This window comes from Ceratotherium simum, chromosome 22 (genome assembly GCF_057802395.1).
Source record: "Ceratotherium simum simum isolate JZ-2026a chromosome 22, ASM5780239v1, whole genome shotgun sequence".
Lineage (NCBI taxonomy): Eukaryota > Metazoa > Chordata > Mammalia > Perissodactyla > Rhinocerotidae > Ceratotherium > Ceratotherium simum.
In genome coordinates, this window is record NC_141921.1 from 10,160,563 (window position 1) to 10,183,281 (window position 22,719).

Genomic DNA, 22,719 nt, shown 5'->3' on the forward strand with positions numbered 1-22,719 from the left:
GGTAAGCTTCACCCCTTCTTCCCAGAAATCTGGAGGTATCTCTCTGTCACCCCAGTGTCCCCAACAGGTTCTCCTGAGACTTGACAGCACCTTTAATGTGTGGACTGTGTGTCTGGATTTGAGTCCCTCTCAAACCTTTTCTGTTTCCTTCTGGTTCTTGGCCATGATCTGGGTGTGTGAGGTTATGAGGACAGGAGGCTCTGGATAAGTGAGGCGCTGAGTCATAAGGGAAAGATCACCAGGTTCTGGAGTCAGCATGACCTAGTTCGACCCTGGCCCAGCTGCTCACCACCTGTGGGGTCTGTAGGATGGGGATCAGAATACCTGCCCTCTGGGAGGCTGCCCGGATAGAAGGAGACTAGATGTGTAACACGCCCCTGGTGCCTGCACAGATCGGATGCTCACCGGCAGTGACTTACCTTCGCTTCTCTTCTCTTACCCTCCCAGGAACCTGGTTCTGTAAGTGGCATGCAAGTGTTTGGGCCCCTCAATGTCCATGATTGCAAATACACTAATCCTCCTCCTTCATCCTTTGAAGAATACCCTTTCTCCTTCTCCTCATGCACGTGGTTTCCATTTCCACTATGAATCCAATCTGTTTGCTCTGAGCTCTGAGAGCTCCTGGAGATACTGCGCCTCTACCATCTTAGCACTTCTTGTCCTGTTCCCAGGAAGGGCCTGTGTCTGCGAGAACTTATCTGCTTCAAGTACGTGTGATTTCTTGTCCGCTCACCCCCACACTGTCGCCTTGTTGTTATGACCAGTGTGGTCTAATCAGAGCCACCCCAAGCCAGCTCCTGGGTCCTCCGAACCTCCTGGATCACAGCATTTTAGAACTGGAGGGGCTGAGAGACCACCTAGCCCTGCCCTTCTTACTGTGGATGCTGCAGCAAGAAGACTGAGACCAGAGAGCAGAGGGCCTGGCCCACGCTCACGCTGGACCCGGGGCCCTCAGTTGTGACTGCGAGTTAGAAGAATAATTTACCTGAGCCCTCCTCTTGGTTGGGGCAGGGGTAGGGGGGTGAGTTTTGGGCATCAGTAGTTCTGAAAAGCTCTCCAAGTGGCACTAATATGCAGCCAGGGCTGAGAACCAAATAAAATGTGTTTCTTACCTGTGTGTTAGCCTCACATATCTGGAGAAAAATATCAAATATCTATCCATAGGAGACTGTTTCTGGGGGAGCTGGGCCTGACATAAAAGAGAGCCCCAAGATGAGCATCACCCTCTGTAGTCCCCGAGCACTTGAATGGGTATTATTAATCACTACTTATGTTAGTTAACAAACACATATTTATGTAAGATTTACTAGGTGCCAGAGACTGTTCTAAGTCCTTTACAAATACCAACTCACATACTCCTCAGAGAGTGACTATGAGAGTCCACTATGATCCCCATTTTACGGATGAGAAGACTGAGGCACAGAGTGGGGAAGTAATTTGCCTAAGGTCACACAGCCAGAGAGTGGTAGAATCACTGCTCGGTGCCCAAGTCCCTGCTTGTGGCCATTATGCTAAATCTCCTCTCCAGTCCTTAGCCCACACGCGTGCATTTGGCAGCACCGTCAGGCCCCGGGGCCTTCCTAGATGAAAGGGTCTGCCAGAACGGGGACTGAGGCTTCTGAAGTTGGTGATACCAGAGGCTACCTTCGTGGAGCACCTGTGACTTACATGCCTTTCCTCACTCAGCCTCTGATGATGCCGTGGTTCAGCAGCTTACCTCGGTCACACAGCTTCAAACCCAGGTCTGCCAGACTCCAGTCCCATGTGCCCCGGTAAAGTCTGAGGCAGGTCTAGGTCTGTCATAGAAGCCTTATCCTAGGAACATATAACACCACTCCATAAAAACACCCTCTGGAAATAAGTTCTAAATTAAGCTTTATACTTTATTTTGTTCAAGAAAAACTCCATTCAATCCAAATCACAAAGTCATGAAGACAGTAGGGATAGATAATTTCCTAACTCAGGTTTCTTTAGCCGGCTGCAGAAGTATCAACTATGGAAGTAGATGCAAGTAGTCAGCTCCTCGCTTGCGCCCCACACGGCAGAAGCTTGCCCTTCCCTTGTGCACGCGGGGGCCTACCAGGGGGACTTGCTGCTCCAGTGGATGGCCTGGCTAATGGGATTTTGACAACCTGCCCGGTGGGACACGAAAGCTTCTTTTACTGAGAACTTGGCCAATCCAGTTTTTGAGTAGCATACCTAGGGCTTGAGCAGCATGCTGTGTCTCTTCCATTCCGTAGAGTCCTTACCATGAGCCCAGTGGTGATGCTATGGTCCAGAATTTAGTGCACAGCAGGGAGAAGTTATCCAAGAACTGATTACATGTTTCTGGTCTAACGTGAAAATCCAATTCACTGTGAGACCTTGGTCAGGTCATTTTCTCTCTTGGCACCTTGGCTGTAAAATGGGGGAGATTAATTAGACCATACTCAGCTCTCATTGTCTCTGTTCTGTGACCTGCTGTGTGACATCAGGCAGCATCCTTAACTTCTCCAATCCTTATGGTGGTGGAAACATCCTCAATGGAACAAAAAGGAATTACTACAGGGAGAGTTGGTGTTAAGCGTTACCTCATTGCTTGTTAATCCACTTACAATGGGGCATGTTTTTAAATCCATTATCGAGGACTGCTACATGCCAGGTGGCTTCCTTGCGGAGTTCATATCGTTTTGACACAGTCCTTTTGTTTCAGCCACATTGATGCAGCTGCTCTGACACAACTGTTTTGATATGGGGACGTTTTGACACGGCCGAGGAAATAAACCATTACACCTTGAGCTTTTTAAAAACATTACCAAATAATGTGCCAAGGAGACATTTCAGGCTGCCTCCCCTCATCCCAGCACTTCCGCATCCCCATCTCCACTTCCGCGAGGGGGCTCAGGGAGGGGAGGAAGGGGGTTGGGGTGGGGGGGTGCTCTCGGTCAAGTCTGGCAATGAGGGAAGCACAGCAGTAAGGCATTGGTGGGAGTGAAGGACAGTGAAGGTCAAACCTACGTGGCTGTGGGGATGTTTCACACGGCACCTGGTAATTTTCAAAAGCAATTTTATATTTAGATGCAGCCATTTCAAAACTCTTGCGTCAAAACAACTATGTCAAAATGCCCTTCTCTGTCTCAGACAAAGGAAATGAATGCCGGGAAGAGATGACAAGACAGCTTCTGCCCCCAAAAAGCTCAGGGTCACCAGAGAGGAAAGGCAGGACTGAAAGAGAAGCAAATTACGATTATACTGCTGGGCAATCGCTGCAATTGCGTTACAGTGGAAGGGGCTGGGAGGGAACAGGGCAGAGAGCCCTGACTCTGCCTGGGGATGGGCAGGCTTCCCCTGGGAGGGGATGACTGGGAGCCCAAGAAATATTTGTTGGATGACTAACAATAGCAAACATTAACTGAGGGTTTACTGTGTGATGAGCACTGTCATTAGTGCTTTATTTTAACTCACGTAGTCCTCACAACCACCCAATCATATGACTATTATTATTCCCATTTTATGGATGAGATGACCGAGGCACCCAGAGGTCCAGTGACTCTCCCAAGACCACACAGCTAGCAAGTGGCAGAGCCAGAATTCGAAATGAGGCACAGCCATGCCTGAGGTCCTGCTCACACCCCTCACACCCTGTGGCCCCTCTAAGAGGAAACCGAGCCTGGGATGCGAGGAGGAGGAGGCAGAAGGAACACAGGCTTTAACATTGATCAGACTGGGGTCCACTCTGTTCTCACAGCTTCTCGGCTGTAGGACCTGGGACCACTTGCTGACCCCACCACCTCTGTAGGCTTATTCCTCTGGCCCTCACCCTCCCTAGCACACATCACTCCATACCGGTTAGCTATATTTATTGACTTGATAAATATGCAGTCAGCATGTGTAGCTGCCAGGTGCCATATTAGATCTGGGTCCACAGCAGTTGATAAGACAAAGTTCCTGCCACTGTGGAGCTACCGTTCTCATGGGAAGAGACCTGAGGGGTAAGGAGCCAGCCCCACAGAACGCAGGGGGACCTCCAGACAGAGGGCAGAGGGACTAGAAGGAAACCAGTGGGAGGAGGCAGGATGAGCAAGTGCGAGAGGGGCAGGAGGTGAGGGTAGGGGTGGGCAGGGGACAAGCAGGCCAGATTATAGCCTGGATTCGCTTCTAGTGCCCAGGAAAGCCAGTGAGGACTGGCCGCAGGCGAGTGAGATCACCGTAGCTGAGAAGGGACCACAGGGACAGGAGGGGCAGAGGCTGCTGCAGGAGCTCACACAACACATGAGGGGGACTGGGCTTCGGCGATGGCAACAGAAATCTCTCCCTATCAAGCCCGAAGTGCTTCCCAAACTGTAAGGTCATGGGCATATGGGAGTTTATTTATTACGATCACTCTTATCTTCCCCTCCTTACTGACCCTTCCCTGCCTTCCTTGGCTGTTGCCATTCCATAGTCTATTTAACCACCTCATGGGAGAGGCGTGGGCTGGTTCCTTTGTTCAGAGCCCAGAACAATCCAGCTTCTTTGGCTCCTCTGAAGATGTTGTGTTGAGAGAGAAAAAAAAAATTATACTCTTTAATAGAAATACTTTTCCTTCATTAAATGAAATCTCCAAAGCCCAGTAGCATTTTCAGTGCTTATATAAAGATGCCAGTGGGGATTTGAGATTGAAAGTGGTATTTTTATACAAGTCAATGAAGATCTCAATAGGAAAGAAAGAACACTCTTCAAATCTAAATTCCTCCAGCATAGGGCAAGACAGATCTTGGGCTCAGGGCCTGGATCACGTTACTCCCAGCTCTACCAGGAGACTCTCTTCCTGAAGCTCTTTGAGCACTCATAAATATTGGTTCTCTGTTTGGGGAAATTGTATTAATAGTGTCTTTCCAAGACTGAAAACCATTCAACTTGAATTTCTGTTTGCACCTCAACTCTGATGACTTTGTACAAAAACTCAGGAATTTGAAGGAGTTTGAATCAGAAGCAGATGCATGCATGTGCCTGAGACATGTACACACAGAAGCCCATCTTTTACCCGGTATAGCTGGGGAATGAGCTTTCCCCGTGGAAATGTCAGAAGAAAGACAGGTCTCAGGAGATAGAAAGACTGGGGTTCAAATTCCAGCTGAGACTCTTGCTGGCTGAGTTGGCCTTGCGCAATGCACTTAACTTCAGATTTCTTATCTGTAATATGAGGAAAACAATACAATTCTCCCCGGGCCTGGTGAGACCTGGATCATAATGTATAAAAAGTACCTGGCACACTGTAACTGCTCAAAACCTGGTCCTTTTCAACCACCCCTCACCTGACTGCTGTATTATAACCCACTACAATCATCAATTTCATAGCAGTTATTCTGGTTATCTACTGCTAAGTAATAACCTCCGCCGCCCCCGAACTTAGTGCTTACAATGACAATGGTCTTGTACACTCAGGTGTTGCTTAACGTCCAGGATACGTTCTGAGAAATGCGTCCTTAGGTGATTTTGTCATTGTGCCAACTTCATAGAGTGGACTTACACAAACCTAGATGGTGTAGCCTACTACACATCCAGGGTATCTTCTGGGACCACTGCCATATATGTGGTCTATAGTTGACTGAAATGTCGTTATGTGGTGCATGACTGTATTTTGCAGAGAATCTGCAATCTGACCCTTCCTTTCTGCTCCAGGCTGTCTGGACCTTCAGGTGGGCTGACTCCAACGGCTAATTTTACAGATGGAAAAGCAGAGATGAGGGCTGGCCTAGGGAAGGGATCCATCTGGAGCTACATAGCGAGTTTCTGAACACCATCACTGTGCCAGGCCCTGTGAGGGGACAAAAAACCGGAAGGCACTAACTTTCGAGTTGGTGAGACCCCCAGATGGCAGTAAGACCACTGGCAGGATTAAATTTATGTTCCTCAACAGCTGGTCACTTTGGCCCCTCAGCGACATCGGGATTTGGAGTCTGGTGAACCTGGTTCTGACTTGACCTCGGCTCCCTCACGCACGAGGCGGGGATTCTCACTCTCACGGGGCTGAGGGAGGCTGTGCCTAGCAGCTAGCAGGCAAGCCCAATGCATGGCGTCTATTGAAAGCAGGCTTAGTTCTCTGCTCGCCTCCTGGCATCTCCGTGCCTGCTGCCTCTGCCTGGGTTGCCAGGAAGGCAGGAGAGGGCTCTTCCTGTGACTAGCAGGCAGGCTGAACGCACCTTTCACTGTGGAGAAAGCCATTACTGAGAAGTCATGTGTCAAATCTGACTGTTCAGCTGCTTTAATTTGCATATTCATCAAGTTTGATTGGGATGTATTGTCTTCGACTTTATCCCAGCTTTCACCCCTTCTCGCCCTCTTTTCCCGGGGACACTGTTTTTGTTGTCCTTGTTGCAACAGGGCACAGCGTAATTCAATTAGCATTTGCTAATAAGCCTGAAACTGAACCTAGTGAGGAATTTCTGGAAGCTGGGAGAGACGAAAGGCAGAGCACATGTTGGGGAGAGCCTGGGCACTCAGTTCTAGCCTGATCTGCTCATTCAACCAAAGGGCAACAAGTTCTCTACAACTGTTCCTCAAGTATTTATCGAGCACCTTCTCTGCGCGAGGCACTGGGAATACAAATTGTGAAAAAGACAGGCAAATCCATGGCTCTGGTGTTGCTTCAAGTCCAGTGACCTCAGTTGCTGCGTAAGATCAGACCTTTGGACCAAGTGACCTCTAAGTGTCTGTAAGTTACCATTATGAACACATAACAATGCAGCAGGTCGTGTGCATAGACCCTATGCATTATCTCAGTTAATTCTTATAAGATTCCTATAAGGTTGACATCTTATCCTCATTTTGCAGAGGAGGAGATGAATGCTCTCAGAGCTCAAGGTCATGTGTGGCAGGACTCGGATTTAACTCTCCTGTCTGACTCAGAAATTCAAGTTTATAACCTCAAAGCCAGGCTTTCCCTTTCTTCTCCACTAGTCTGTGAGCTCCTAGCTGGCAGGGACAGTGTCTGATTCCTCTGCATGTCCTCAGGGACTAGCCCAAAGTTTGGCATATGGTCAGTGTTATAAAGTATGTATGAGGGCCGGCCCCGTGGCTTAGCAGTTAAGTGTGAGCTCTCTGCTACTGGCGGCCCGGGTGCGGATCCCGGGCACGCACCGACACACTGCTTCTCTAGCCATGCTGAGGCCGCGTCCCACATACAGCAACTAGAAGGATGTGCAACTATGACATACAACTATCTACTGGGGCTTTGGGGAAAAAAAAAAGGAAGAGGATTGGCAATAGATGTTAGCTCAGAGCCAGTCTTCCTCAGCAAGAAAAGAGGAGGATTAGCATGGATGTTAGCTCAAGGCTGATCTTCCTCAAAAAAAAAAAAAGAAAATATGTATGGAATTGAACTAAGAAAGAAAATCCTTCATCCTTGGCTTTCTGGTCTTTGAGGCCTCAGATCTGCCCTGCCCTCCGTAGCTGCCTCAGCTAAAGGCTGGTCTAGCAGACACTGTGGGCACCACTCCGAGCCCCTTCAGGACCAGTTCCCCCAGGTCCCAGGAGTGTTGGTGGCTGACAGCTCACAGCTGAGTTCTTCCCTGGAAATTGCACTCAGCCAAAGGAAGCTACCTTGCCCGAGGTTACACCCCTGCCCTGGGGGCAGCCCACATCCAGAATCCAGTCAATGCAGGACACAGAGGCAGCCCCATTGCCTTCTGGAACAACTAGGAAGGGCCCTCCTGGCCCAAATATCCCCATGGGATTGATTAAAGTCACTGTCGAGACTGTCTCAATCCTGCTTAACTCACACCTCTCACCAGTGTTCCGGAGAGCAATCTCCACTAAAGCTCCCACAGGGGCATCTCAGGGTCTCCCAGGAGACCCAACCTCAGCAGGTATTCTGAGCAGGTGGCTCTAGTTCCGACTTTTTGGAGGTGCTTAGAGGGTGCTGGAATCTAGATAGGTCATGGCAGGGAGAGCCTCCTGCCAGTAGCCTGCGCCCAGAAGGCTGCCTGCCTCCCTGCTCCCAGACCTAGATGGCCGGCCCGCGGCAAGGAAGCTTTATAAACTGCCGAGCCCAGCAGAGGCAGCCTATCTGAGAACTGCTGCTCTCCTGACTGTCGAGGTGACCACCGGCCCTCGCCCTCTGTAGCTCAGGCCCATCGCTTTTCGTCTTTCCTGCACTTCCCTGGCAGGCATCCACCGGGCACTTTCCAGGCGCCAGCCTGCATGGGCATTGCCCAAGGCAGCCCAGGGTCGTGAGAGGAGGCTGCTTGGACACTGGACCTCTATGTCCTGGATTCCAGACCTGGTTCCACCACGTGTTAGCTGTGTGGCCTGGGGCAAGTCACTCATCCTTTCTGGGTCTCTCCCTTCATCTTCACAGTGAGGATGTTCTACTCAGTGACCTCACAGGCTTTGCAGTTCTGATGGCCTCTGTGAGTCTCCTGTAAGTCAGAGGCATTCTCATTGCTTTTTAAAGCCAGAAGAGTGGTTTTAATATGTGGTAGACTGTGTACCAGAGAGGCTCCTTTCCCCAAACGCCTGAAATTCCTTAATTAATGCTTCATTTCTCATCAGGAGTGTTTCTCTGTCATGAGCGTTGTCTATTCAATGGTAACCCCTGTTCTCTTCTCGCATCTCATTGAGGGTAGAGCATTCAATCCCTAACCCTGGAGTATGCGTGAGTCTACCATTTAGATATGAGCTTTTAGGCTGTGGGAGATCTGAACCTGGCTGAGGGAATGTGACCCAGAGGGTGGCGGGGCTGGGGAGTGGGAGAACTGAGAATCAGCTTTGCCAACATCACTGTTTTCTCAAGACGGCCCAGAGGCTCGGAAGAGCAGATGCTGGGCACTAGGCAGAGCAGATCTGGGTTGTGGCTTTTGGTCCTGCCTGAGCAAGGCAGCAAATGATTTACAACCAGATGAGGGGTCCAGAAGAACTCTGAGTTCAGAGGAGGGTGAGGACACTGCGGTCTGGGGGTATCTGGAAAGGCGTTGTGGAGGAGTTGGGGCAAAGATAGAAAGTCTAAGAAATTGAAAGTTTGCTTGGGAAGATAGTGACAATGCCAGTCTGAATTAAGTAGAATATTCTTATAGGGGCTTATCGAAGTTCTACCAGGGGCTACTTTGCTTCTGAGGGGATGTGGGACATTTAGTGATGTCTGAAGCTATTTTTGATTGTCATAACTGGGGAGAGGGATGCTCCTGGCGTCTAGTGGGTAGAGGCTAGAGGTGTATCCTACCATGCACAGTACAGCGCCCCACACAAAGAGTTACCTCGCTGAAGATGTCCACAGTGCTGAGAAACCCTCATCAGTTGGCTTGTCGCTCAGTGACGGGACCTGCTGTTACAGGCAAAGCCACGGGACAGGGACTTAAAGTCTCTCGCTTAAGATTTATCTTGTGAGCTGGGGATTATTATTCTCATTTTACAGTGAACTGAGGCTCAGAATGTGTAAGCAATTTGCCCAAGGCCTCACAGCCAGTAATCTATGAGGCCTGGATATGAGTCCTGGCTGGTCTGTCTGCCCGGGAAGCCAGCAGGCTTTCCATTTGACCCCTTCCGGGGACAGAAGAAACACAGGGACCAACGTCCTGCTCTGTCTCCCTCATCCAGCTCTGCCCTCCTGTTGGATTCCCCCTCAGTCAGCTTGGCCAAGCCAGCCCACGCCGTCTTTGCTTTCATCAAGTCTGATCTCTACCCAGATGTATTTTCTGGTTCTCCAGTGCCTCCAAGAAAGCTCTATTGATGCCTCCAAACTACACTTTCTCATAAAATTATATACAAGACATTCTGCCCCTTGGGCATGTTCTCACTATAATTCAGAGCTCCTGTTCCCTCTTTATTGTCAGGCCTGTTCCCTCTTTATTGTCAGGATCAACAACAGAGTGATATCTTCATGTTACCTTCAACATGACATATTTTGTATGGGAAAGTACAGAATTATTGTGCTGATTAAATCAGATACAACACAATGCTAATAGCAGGATTGGCCTAGGACAAGTCCTGGATGAATGTCAGTTTCCTCTCCCTCCTCAGAGGAGCCACACCTGAGCAGAGTCTGGAAGGCTGAGTACGTGTAAGCCAGACAGATGAGATGGGGGTTGGCATTCTAGGCAGAGAGAAAAGCATGTACCCAAGCGTGGAGGTGTGGGAAAGCATTCATGCTGCAGAGATGCTGATGGTTAGCTGAGGCTGGGGCCTGTGGAAGGGGCTGGAGAGGTGGGCTGCCAACAGCTACCAGAGACCAGGGATGCCATACAAAGGAGGGTGGACTTGTCCGGAGGACAGCAGAGAGCTACTGAAGGGTTATAAGCAAAGGAAATGGTATGCTCCCATTTGCATTTTAGAAAGACCGCTTTGGCGGCTGGGTGAAGGATGGACTGGCAAGGATGGTGCCAGCACAGGGAGACCAGTGACAAGGCTATTCTAGTCCTGAGCAGGCTTTCAGACAGATACCAGCTAACCATTCTGTTATTGCTACCAGGATTTCTTTTTCTCCAGCTTAGTAGTAGCGTAGACCTGTTTGGGGCCTGGAGTATTAGAGAAAAGACAGCTACTGGTCTGGTTTGGAAACCAACAGGAGGGCATTCTCTTGACTTTATGATGCCTTTGGGGATCATGAAGTCAAGAAAATAAAAAAGGCTTAGATGGTAAAAAAAAAAAAAAAAAAAAAAAATCCATCTCCTGTTGTAACATGCCACATTCCCCTCCCAATTCACCACCCCCTTCTTCCTTCACAGGACACCTCACTCCCTATGACAAGTTATCGTTAGAGTTATTGTCAAGAGAGATAGGGAAACAAAACTGATAATGGGAATTTCTGGGAGATTTTTGTCTTCAGAGGGGCCAGCTAGTGCTCTCTGGGGTCTCTTGGCATCTTCTAGTAGCTCCACCAACCACAGATCCTCTGATAATTGACCAGATCAGTTGAGGCTCTCTCTCCATCTTCACACCAAGGTTGTGACTCTGATCCTCACTCAGGCTCGGCATCAATAGATAAGATACAAAGTTTCTTAAGTTCTACGGATCCACTGGGGGAGAGTAATTATCTCTAGGGGGATTAATTAGTGATCTACTGCTGCCTAAGAAATCACTCTAGAATTCAGGTCTTAAAACAACAAGCATTTATTATCTCTCAGTTTCTGTGGGCCAGGAATGTGGAAGCAGCTTAGCTGGGTGGTTCTGGCTCGGGATGTCTCATGAGGTTGCAGTAAGCTGTTGGCCAGGGCTGCACTCAGCTGGGGCTGGAAGGTCCCCTTCCAAGCTCAGTCACATGGTTTTGGCTGGCCGCAGTTCCTCTTGGCTGCTGTCTGGGTACTTCAGTTCCTTACCAGGTGGGCCTCTCCAGAGGCTACCTGAGTGTCCTCAGGTCGTGGCAGCTGGATTCCCCCAGAGTGAATGATTCAAGAGAGAGAGAGTACACTCAAGACGGAAGCCATAGTCTTTTTATGGCCTAATCTCAAAAGTGGCATGCAATCACTTCTATAGTGTCCTATTTGTTAGAGTAAGTTTCTGAGTCCAGCCCACACTGAAGGGGCAGGGGTTCATCTCCACATCTTGAAGGGAGGAGATTCACCAAGAATTTGTGGATGTATTTTTAAAACCACCACAAGCACCCTATTTAATCTCCAAGAGGTGACATGACACAGTGGTTAGGAGCATAGATTTGAGATTCGTAAAGACCTAGGTTTAATCCTGGCCCCACATTTGCCACATATGCAGGTTTAGACAAGTCACTTCACTTTTCTAGACCTCAATTTCCTAATGTAAAAATAGGGGTAAGAAGTAGATGTTTCCTTGGGTTACTATGAAAATTCAATAGATCATACATGTAAAGTGCCTGGCACAGAATAAGTACTGAATAAATATCGCTTAATTGCTATTGTAATTGGGTAATATTGTCCTCCTTCACAAGACGCAGAGTAGCATAGAGGTTAAGAACACAGCTGGAGTCAGACTACCTGGGTGGGGACTCTGGCTCCGCCAGTCATTCTCTGTGTGAGCTAGGGTGAGTCACTTAATGTCTGTTGGCCTTGGTTTTCTGTAAAATGAAGATAATAATAGCTAGTGCCTGGCCGCCTAATAGGTGTTCAATAAACATTTTATGAATAAGGAAATAGTGAATGATAGAGGGATGTAATGGGTGGGGGTGTGTGTGTGTGTGTGTGTGTGTGTTGGGAGGCTACACAAAGCACACTTGACTTCAAACACCTTCTGTTAACTGGGGAGCCTGGTGGGGCTGTCCCAGCTCCGCTCGAGTGTGCCCTTGTCCCCTTGAGCACGTCACCCTCCATGGGCTTCAGTTTTATCATCCCTGATGGGTTGTTCCCGGTCTCACTGTTCAACTTCTTTTCCACCTGCACTTTGTTCAAGCGTATTTCCTTCATCATCGCTGTTGCCTCCACCAAGAATGTGTTTAATTGGCTTTGCACGAGTCTGGAGATTCAGGGACAGGAGGTGGGGGTGTCCCATGTCACACCACCTCAGAGCTGCTACATTACCTTAAATCGATTTTGCAAATGAAAGCTAAAAGCTAAGCAAAGGCGACCCATCCGTTTTGCCTAAAGATGATTATAATGCTCTTTTACGGCCTCCTAAATGACAAAGCAATTTGTTACCTGCCTGCATCAACATTTGCTTATATTAGCACCCGAGATGCTTGATTTTTATTATCCCCACGTTATCATTTTATGAAGACCCAGGGGCTCCGTAAAATTAGTGTGCAAATAGAATGCCCATTTTGCATTTCCCTGTGGTCAGCAGAAATACTGAATGCAATTGAGTTGATATCGGGTCAGGGGAGACATCCATAAAGGTAGCCTTCGCTGAGGGCCTTGGTAATGCCATTTATCATTTCTGGACTGCTGGGATAGATGGGGTCAATGTTAGACAGTAGTTTTTAAAAGGGCTTGGTGGCATTTTGCTTTTTGTTTTTTAAGTTAAAAAGCAATATAAATACTAAGATAGTAGCTCAACTTCCATCAGCAATAAGGGATGAAACCAAACTCTCTTGTGTACATAGCAGATGGAAATGCAGCAGATGTAGAACCTGCTGTTGTTAGTGGATCCAGGAGGAGACAGAGAGGGTAGTGAAGGGGGCCCTGGGCTCGGAGCTGGGACTTGACTCTACCACTGCTAACTGCACGACCTTGGGCACGTCCCTTCCCTCTGTGAGCCTCAGTTCCTTCACCTGTAAAATGGGGTTAATACTGCTACCTCACAAAGGCATGATGAAGATTAAATAATTCAAGATTCCTAGCCCTGTGTGAGCCCTGAGAACTGTGCAGTGCATGGCTCCCTGGTCATTTTTTTATGACATTGTGGAGGTTCACCCTGTGCATGCACATCTTGGGACCCAACAAAGACTCATTAGGACACCTTTACAGATTTCTGGAACTCTTTTTCTGCAGAGCTCTCTCTTCTCTGAAACTTACAGAGTTTCTCCATAACTACCACCTGCTTCTGACTCTCTGAACTTCAATCTCAGTGAGACTTCCGTGCTTTGCTCAGGATGCCCCTCTCTGCTATTTGGTCTGGAATGGGTCTCCAGGCAAAAAGCCAGCGCAGATATAGGGCACCCCTCATTTGTTTCTCTTTTCTCCTGGATTGATCTTGCACTGCCTCTTGTCCAATGTCAGAAAACAGTTGTTTTGTATACTTTGTCCAATTTTCTAGTTGCTCAAGGTGAAAGGTAAATCTAGTCCCTGTTACTTCATCAACTCCAGACAAGCTCTACCCCTACCTATTTGCTGTGTGACCTTGAACAAGTTATATAACCTCTCTGAGCCTCAGTTTCTGCCTCTATAAAAGGATTATTAACGTGCATGTTTCTGTAAGGATTATGAATAATGTATATAATGTGCCTGACACAAAAGGAGCTAATTAAATGACAGCTGCTATTACTATTACTAATATAAATAGCTACCCTCTTTACTCCATCATTTACTGAATACCTTATTGTATACCTTTATTGTATACTACGCAATACATAAGCTTGTTTAATCATTACAGCAACCCTATGACATAGGTATTATTATCCAAATTTATAGATTAGCAAATTGAAACTCAGAAAGGATATACAACTTGCCTAGGGTCACGGTCAGTGCATCTGGGATTTGACTTCACTCATGACTTCTTCAGATGATTGTAATATTCATGTGATCGGTTGCACCAAGGATCGGTAGTCTTTTAATATTGGGTAGCCAGGGACATAATTTAATTATTCAGCAATGGCTGGGCCTTAAGGGCTCTAACCCAGTGATTTAAGAGATAAATGTACAGCGCCCAGCCCATCCCTGCCGCACACCCCCATACCAACCACTAGTCTCAGCTTTCTGTGCCCTCCTTAGCAACCTTCTTCCATTTTACCTTACAGACAACCTTCGGGAAGGGGCAGAGCAGAAGGTGGTATTCATCACGGGACGCGTCCACCCAGGGGAAACACCCTCTTCATTTGTGTGCCAAGGTGAGTTGCAGGATCTCACAGGCACCCTGAGCCTACCCTCACATCTGTGATGTCTCTGGGATGGTCTCTGGGATGGTGTGGTCACATGCAGAGTCATTATCTTGGATGGGAATTTACTTTACTTCTTTAAAGAGGTTACACCTGATCTCCACTAGGATTTATTTCAATAAATGTTTATTGACTACATAGGTGGATGGATGGATGGATAAATGAATAGGTAGGGCTGAATGAAGCTCTCTCTTATGTGCTATGTTGAAGATGAGCCTACAGAGTCATCTACACTCCCTAGCTTTGTTTTACTTGTTTCCAATGGTTTACAACAAGAAATCTGGCCCCAGGTCATTATGCATGTTGGTAGAATGGCGGTGTACTGGAGAAGTAAGGATTGAAAATTATCTAGTCACACCATCAGTCATTCATTTAACAAATAACTTTTGAAATAACTACCATGAGCAAGGACGCATGCTTGGTATCAGACAACCAGAGGTAAATAAGATACAATTTCTCTTCTCAAATATATCTCTTTATAATTGCATTTTTATTTCTTATTAAATATTTAATCCATATAAAATATAAACTTAGCTATATATATATACACATATGCATATAAATTCAGTCAGCAATATAAATATATAAATAATATAAATAATAATATATAAATATATAAACAGTAATTTAATGAATGCCCAGGTACCCTCCAGCTTAAGAAGCGGAATGTTATCTATTCCTTTTAAGTCCTTTGTGCTCCTTCCTATCTCTCCCCTCACACAGATAACCATCAGCTTGAATTTTGTATTTGTCTTTCTCAATAGTTTTACTATATGTGTAAGCATTCCTATACAATGTGTTTTTGAGTTTCACGTGTTTTTGGACTTGATACAAGTGGTATCACTCCGTATGCATTGACACTTGTTTTCACCCAATACCAGTGTTGGTGAGTATAGCTGGAATTCCCTTGCTTTCTCCATGTATTCTACTCCATGTCTGTCTATACCACAACTTCCCTATCTGTTCTCCTGCAGATGAAGGAGCTGTTCACAGTGTTTTTTTCTTGCAAACAATGCTGATACAAATGTTCTTATACGTGTCACCTTGTGCACATGTGCAGATACTTTTTTAGGGGGTATAACCGTGGAATGTACTTGCTGGCTCATAGGGTATGTGCATCTAGATGTTTCCACTGCCACAAGCAATGTATGAGTTCCTCCTGTGCCACATTCTTGCCAATATTTTTGCATTTTTACTTATCTAGTAAGTATATTATATATAATATATATATCATATATATGATACTATGTATGTGCCAAGCACTGTTCTAAGCACTTTACGTATTTTTTAAATTATTTTTATTAATTTAACTTATTTGATTTATTTTAATTCTGCTAATGTTTATATGTCATAGGAACTATATTAACTATATTTTTTATATATGAGAAAACTGAAATTTGGAGAAGTCAAGTAATTTACCTCATTTTAGTCTCAAAATGACCATGAGGTCACAGGGACATGGCAGGAACTGCAGAGGTTATAGAACTTGAGGAAGGCAGCGTGCTGCTGTGGAAATATTTGGGGATTTTCCATCAGACAATGTTGGTGTGAAATATTGGCTCTGCCACTTCCTAGCAGTGTGACCTCAGTTTCCTCAGCTGTAAAATTGATTAGGATGAAAATACCTATCTGCAAAGGCTGATGTGAAGCTGGCGTGAGATGAATGTGCGCAAACCCCCAGTCCTGTGCCTGGCACACAGCAGCACTCAACAGAGGTCTCCTCCTTCCCCATGGGAACCTGAGAAGATGTAGTTGGTAAGCTGCTTTGTAAACTATAAGGCACGATGCAGGTAAACATGGGTTTTATTTTCCCGGTTCGTGGTCCTCCAGTGCTGTGATTAGGCATGGCTGCCTCCCCCTTTGTTTCAGATGAGGGCACTGAGTTTCAGGGAGGAGAGGTGATTACCCAAAGACAAGCAGCTTGTGAGAGGCACTGCTGGGATGTCCCAACTCCTCGCTCCGGCCACCTTGCTTACTCCTTGGCATTCTCACCTCCAGCCTCTTTCCTCCCCTGCACTGTCCTTGCAGTAACCTCTCCCAGGTCCCTCCGGGTTTTACCAACCCCTTTACTTGCAGCCATCTGTCAGTTACTAAACTTGGCAGTTTAGTAGAACTAGACCTGTTCCCCCAGCTGATCAGATGCAACTATTCTGCCCTTGTTTGTAAAAAGACGGGAGCCTTACCATCAATACCTTCATCTCTGGGAACCCAAACTCCCATGCCCACCTTCTCCATGGGCAGTAGACAGCGGGCAGGGTCACTACCCCATTTTACAGATGAGACCTGAGGCACAGAGAGGTTAAGTAGATCTCAGGTGCTCTCTCTGTTGACCCTGCTTTTCCAAAAAGGAATCTAGATGGTGCAGGTTAATAACTCAGTGCTGTACTGCAGGCTTTCAATCAATGTTTGCTCCTTGGCAGAGCCTTTTAATGCCTTCCCACTACTTTCTCAAGATAAACTCCAAACTCCTTGGCATGACATTCACAACCCTCCACGCTCTGGCTCTTGCCAGGTTTTCTGGCCTCAGCCTGATTATATGCCAGTTCCACGTAACTTAATCCCCAAATGGGCAATCTTTTCCCCACCACTGGGCCTTTGCACTTGCTGCTCCTCTGCCTGCGGCTCCTTGCCACCTGGCAAACACCTCCTATCTCCCAAGGTTCATTCCAAGTGCCCTCTTTGGGCGCCACTGGCCCACTCCCTCCCTGCCTCCCACTTTGTGCCTGCATTGTGGGTTACCCAATGGTCATCTATATTGCCCTCCTTTGTTATATATTTGATTTACATTTGTTTCTTCCCCTTTAAACCATGAACTGTTTGAGGCCTCGGGCTGAGTCGTCAAGTGTCATTTTCCACATCTGCCAAATGGGGATTATCTCGTTCATCTCAGGCGTCTGTTGAGGAACAAGTGCTGTGTCTGCTCTGGGATGCTAAATCTGAGTTCAGAAAGAGGATCCGCAAGGTCACAGAGCCAGTGAATAGGAGAAGGGGGCTTTGAATCTGGGTCTCTCAAGCCCTTCCATGCTCTCTTGCTCCACTCAGGGATGGGAAATGCTAGAAGGCTAAGATTTGTGCCTGGAAGAACACAGCGCTCTGGCTGCCCCACAACAGTCGACATGCATTTTACTGATGAGGATGTGGAGGCTCAGGGAAGTGAAGTGGCTTACCCAAGGTCACACGGCTAATTCATGGCAGATGTGGCCCTAAGACGCATCTCCCCAGTCCCAGTCTTCCCCTTTCCCTGTCTCTGTAACTGTCCCTTGAGACACACCATTCATCCTTCCCTGAGGCAGCTGAAGTCAGGCATCATTCCCCCACTTTGCCAATGAGGGACTGAGGCACAGTCTTTCCCAAGGGTCTCTCAGCCCCCTGGGGACAGCCTGGACCACAGCTCCACAGGGCTCAGCTGGACTCTCTTCCCCAGGCCCAGCCCTCAGCTAGATCCCCCTCCCCCCACCTTGTTGTGGGGAGGGCAGGAGGGTCCGAGGCCTGGAGGGACGATGGCTGAGATACCTTCAGTTCTGATAACTCCTCTTTCTCATTAACTGGCTCAGTGACCTTGAATGAGGAACAGACATGTGGGACCTGGTCTTCCCCATCTGGCTGGGACCACAGTTCACGCAGGCGAGCTGCTGCCGCACCTGCTGCTGGGAGCAGAGTGAAGTCATGTCCTCGCGGAGCCGGGCGGTGAGCGGCGATCAGAAAGGCAGGGCTTTGACTTCCTCAAGGCTCTGCTTGGTGGTGGGACGGCTGATTCTCAGTCACCCCTCTGCTGCCCCACACCCAGCTCCCGGCATCTGTGAGGCCAGACTGTCATTCTCCAGCTACGACGTGAGAGGTCCAAGGGGCTCCCGTGCTGCCCTGCAGCAGAGTGTGTGACATATCTATGGGGCTAGACTGCCTGGGATTGGATCCCAGCTCTGCCACTTAGTACAATATGACCTTGGGGTTGTTCCCTAGCCTCTCTGGGCCTCAGTTCCTTTATCTCGAACAGGAAATAGTAATAGGAATCCTGCCTCATAGGGTTGTGGTGAAGATTAAATGAGTTAATATCCATAAAACATTTAGGACTGTGTCTGGAACACAGTAAGCACTAAATAAGTGTTATTAGTAGAGGAGGAGGCAGCACTAATTGAGCACTTTGCAGGTGCCAGGTATGCTTCCTCTCATCCTTCCTGGAGCCTAAACACAGGTGTGTGACTGCGCACTGTGCACCCCTGCCCCCGCGTCCTCACTGCCTCCCGAGAGCTGAGAGCCGGCGGCTGAACCCTCCGCATTTACGCCCCGGGAAGACCACACTGCAGGTCGGAAGTTGGGCCAGGGCTAGACTCGGGTCTCCGACTCCTGGTCAAGTGACTGTTCCTTCACTGAAGCTTCCTGGAGTCGTTGGGACAAGTATCACTGAGAAGTTGCATCTGCAGAGCACTTGTCCTCATCAGATCCTTCGTAATGGAATCCATTAAACCAACATTTATGGAACGCTACTGTGGGCAAAGCAGCCCCCCTGGAGGGCAGCCTGGGGCAGTGGGCACACCTGAGGCTTTGGACCTGGGCGGGCTGTTTGAGCCCCGCCACTTCCACCTTCTGCCTGGGGACCTCCAGCCAGTCGGCAACTCTCAGAGCCTCCGTTTCTTTGCCTGCAAAATGGGGGCAGCAGTATGTTCCTCAAGGAGCTGCTGTGAGGAATAAGTGAACCCTGCTGCTCCATGCCCAGAGGCCCACCAGGGCCTGGACTGTGCCCGTAGAGCTGGCCTTCCCTCAGGGACCTCCCTCCTCAGGGTTATCCTGTGGGGTAAGAGGAGGAGGGGGGAGAATACACACGCACGCGCACACACACACACCACACACTCACAACCACCAGGACCAAGCACAACCTAATACTTCCCTCAGTGAAGTGATGACCTTTGCCCCTTCCCCCACCCCTCCCTTGTTCTATCCCTCACCTGTTCTCCCTCTTCTCTCTCTCTGTATCCCACACAGCCTCACACTATAAGCATAACACTAGATCCACTAAGGGGTTGTGATGGGGCCTTTCACTTTCCTAAGCTTCTGTCTTTTCATCTGTGGAATGATCAGAGCTTGGGGGGCACGGTGAGAACTTAGACTCTGAACTTCAGGCTCTTCAGGGCCAGACTCCCTGCAATTCCATAATTTGGGCCCTTGGGCTTGGCTGAGGGCAGACAGGGGCCTGGTGCCAGGTCAGTGGAGGGCCTAAGAGTGGCTGCTGTCATGTGACCCAGACTCCGGGCCCCGCTGAGACCCCCGACTGTCTTGCCTCCAGCCTGGGCTCTTCGCACTGAGGTATCCTGCCTCCCAGCACAGAACAGCAACAATAAACCGTACCCAGAACTCTCTAGAGAGAAAATCATGCAGGCATATATGCAAATAATTATGCAAATCTCATGCAAATAGACTCCTGGGTCTTCCCATCTTGTCTTAATGGAAAGGGCACCACTTTGAAGCCAGTAGAACTGGATCTGAATCCCATCTAGGCCCCTGTGAGACACTCAGTGAGTGATGTCACCGCTCTGACTTTGTTTCCCTATCTATAAGATGGAGCCAATGGAATTACAGGTCAATCCAGCTACTGAGCATACAGTGCCCATCACTGGTCCCTCTGTATTCGTTCATTTCACCCTTATCTACGGAGGACTTTCCCTGTGCCTGGTGCCAACTTAGGCACTGAGAAAACAGAGGCAAAGAGGTAGACCTGTCCCTGCCCTTCTGGGGCTCATAGCCTGGAGGGAGGACAGACTTGAACAGCAGATGCCAGCCTCAATCTCCAAAACTCAGAGGCACAGGAAATGTAACTTTCCTTATTTTTCTATAATTGAACTCAGTTTCTATTTTGAGGCCCCATTCTGCCAGGGGCCAGAAACTTAATCTTACTCATTTTGGAGTCACCTTTCCTTGAGATTGCGTGATTTCAGCAAAGAGTTCTGATGCTCTTGGGATGGTAGACAAATAATCTCAACATTGGTGTCACCATCTATCCACACTGCTTCCCCTCCCCCGCTGCATCCTCACAACTCTCTGGGCCTTGGTCACTGCAGAGCCCTGCAGGTCACCACCATGTTGGACCCTGGTTCCTGACTGCAAGCCTTTTTATGTTTGCTGGCTCTCTGCTGTGTCTCCCTTCAGGACATGGAGCCCTCTGTTTTTATTACTTCCCTCCAAACCACATACCACACTGCAGCCAAGGGGAGCTCTCCAGAGCCCAGCTCCGACCCTGTCCTTTGCAGTGGCTCTCACGGTCCCTTCATATTCTTCAGCAGGACCAGCAAGTCCCCGTTCACCTCTCCCTCTTCTCTCAACATCCTCCCATCCCCACACCTTCAGCCAAACAAATAAGAGCAATGATTAAAACAACACATGTATACACTTCCTATGTAGCATGCGCTTTGCTTATATTAACTCACTGAGATCCTCACAATAACCCACAAGGTAATTATTATTATTCCTTCCTTCTTAACTGATGAGGAAACCGAGGAACTGAGAGATTAAGGCCATATAGCTAGTCAAACCTAGAGAGTTTCAGAGTCTGTGCCTTTAATCACAAAGCTGCGCCCCCCTAGAACTGAAGAGCTCTCTGTGAGCAAATAGGCCATCTTCTTTCTCGCTTCCCAGCCTTTGTGTAGGAATTGCCCCGCCTGGAATACCTTCTGCTGGCACCCCTTTCATCTGGCCCACTCTCCTCATCCCTTAAGTCTCTGTTCTGCAGGGCCCCTTCCTGAGCCCCAGGCTGGATCAGGAGCCCCCTCTGGATTCTCATGGCTCCCTGTGCTGTTCCCACCAGAAACTTTGCCAGTCAGTACAGTGGGGAGTTGCTTTCCTGCCATGCATCCCTCTGAGGCAGGAGCCTCTTATACATCTTGGAAGGCCAAGCCTATGGCACGGACCTGGCCCTGTGAATGTTTGTGGAATGAGTGATTATCAGTTCAACTAACCCTATACTTTGTCAAGGTCGAATGAATTCCTGGGGCCACTCTACCAATGGGCATTTATTAGGCACCTGCTGTGTGCCCTGCCCTGAACAAAGTACACTGGGAGAAATAACAACAATGAATGTTCAGCTGTGGTTTGCCTGGCAAGGTTCCTGGTGGCCAGGCCAAGGTCAGCACAGGCAGTGATGTCTGCTGCCCAGCTTTAGTTTCAGATCCTCTGTGGCTTTTCCTTCTTCTCCTCCAGCCTCTCTAGCCTCCAGCCTTCCTGTCCTCCTGCTTTCTTCCACCTTCCCGATTCAAAGGAAAGGAGCAGGCAAACCTGTTTACTGAAGGGACAGAGACTGATCTTAAGGGGGTTGATTGTGTCTCCCAGCAGAAGGGAGATGATTCTCCTCACTTGACAGACGAGGATTCTTCTGCTTTGGGGAGAGAAATAAAATAGATGAAATCATAGTCTGTCAGTGTGGGATGTGTCTTTGGGAATTACAGAGTTCTTTCTCCTAATTTTAAAGATAAGAGTAAGCCCAGAAGCTTTCTGAAGGTCACCCAGTAACTGAGCCAAAACTTGAATCCAGGTTCTCTGACTGGTGGTGTGTTGGCTTCTCCAATTCAGTATCCTTCTCCCCAAATCCCAAAGTTAGTAAACCTCACAGACCAAAACTCCTAGTTCCAGAATCCATTCTGTTTTTCACTACCCCCACTGCCTTTCAACCTTTGATCTAAGTGAGTTTATTAAAGCACATCACAATTTCCGCGTGCTACGTCAGGCAGTTAAAACACAGGAGATCTAACCCAGTCACGCAGCAGTCTTCCAGACTGCATATTATTGTCCCTGTGTCAAGATGAGAAAATGGGTCAGAGAAAGCTAGCAACTTCCCTAGCTAAAAACCAGTTAGGCTTGGAATGCAGGTTCCCAAGTCCACACTCTTTCTGCTTCCTCAGTCCATGCAATGCTTTTGGCCCACGGCCAGGGATGGCATTTCCTCTCTACTCCTACTTTCTCCAACATTTCTCCTCATGTTCCTCTCCGCTTACCACCTGCTTCCCCACACCAAAAAGAAGTGAAAGCTCTCCTCCCAATTTGCTGATCAATGGGAATGGTTCCTGTTGAACCGTGTCTGACCTCAAGCCAAGAGATGAACCTAAAACCTCACATCTCCTTGTCCCACACTCAGTTCCGGGAGAGGGAGCTCTGGGTGGCTGCAGCCTCTGGTCTGGCTTTGTTTTCTCTCACCCTTTTATTAGCTGCCTAATTGGCAGCCCAATTAATCTGCTCATCTGTGAAGGAGGATGGATCACAATGAGCTACGCCATTTCCAG

The 22,719-nt window shown here is 48.2% G+C and overlaps 1 protein-coding gene across 1 annotated transcript in view; it reads left to right on the top strand.

Annotated features, from left to right (window-relative positions):
• The window catches only part of AGBL4 (AGBL carboxypeptidase 4), a 1,245,941-nt gene that overhangs the window by 1,088,444 nt on the left and 134,778 nt on the right, over window positions 1–22,719 (top strand). The window contains exon 7 of the mRNA XM_087445980.1: window positions 14,318–14,407. Within this exon, the coding sequence (XP_087302106.1) occupies window positions 14,318–14,407 (90 nt within the window). The remainder of the gene's footprint in view (window positions 1–14,317; window positions 14,408–22,719) is intronic.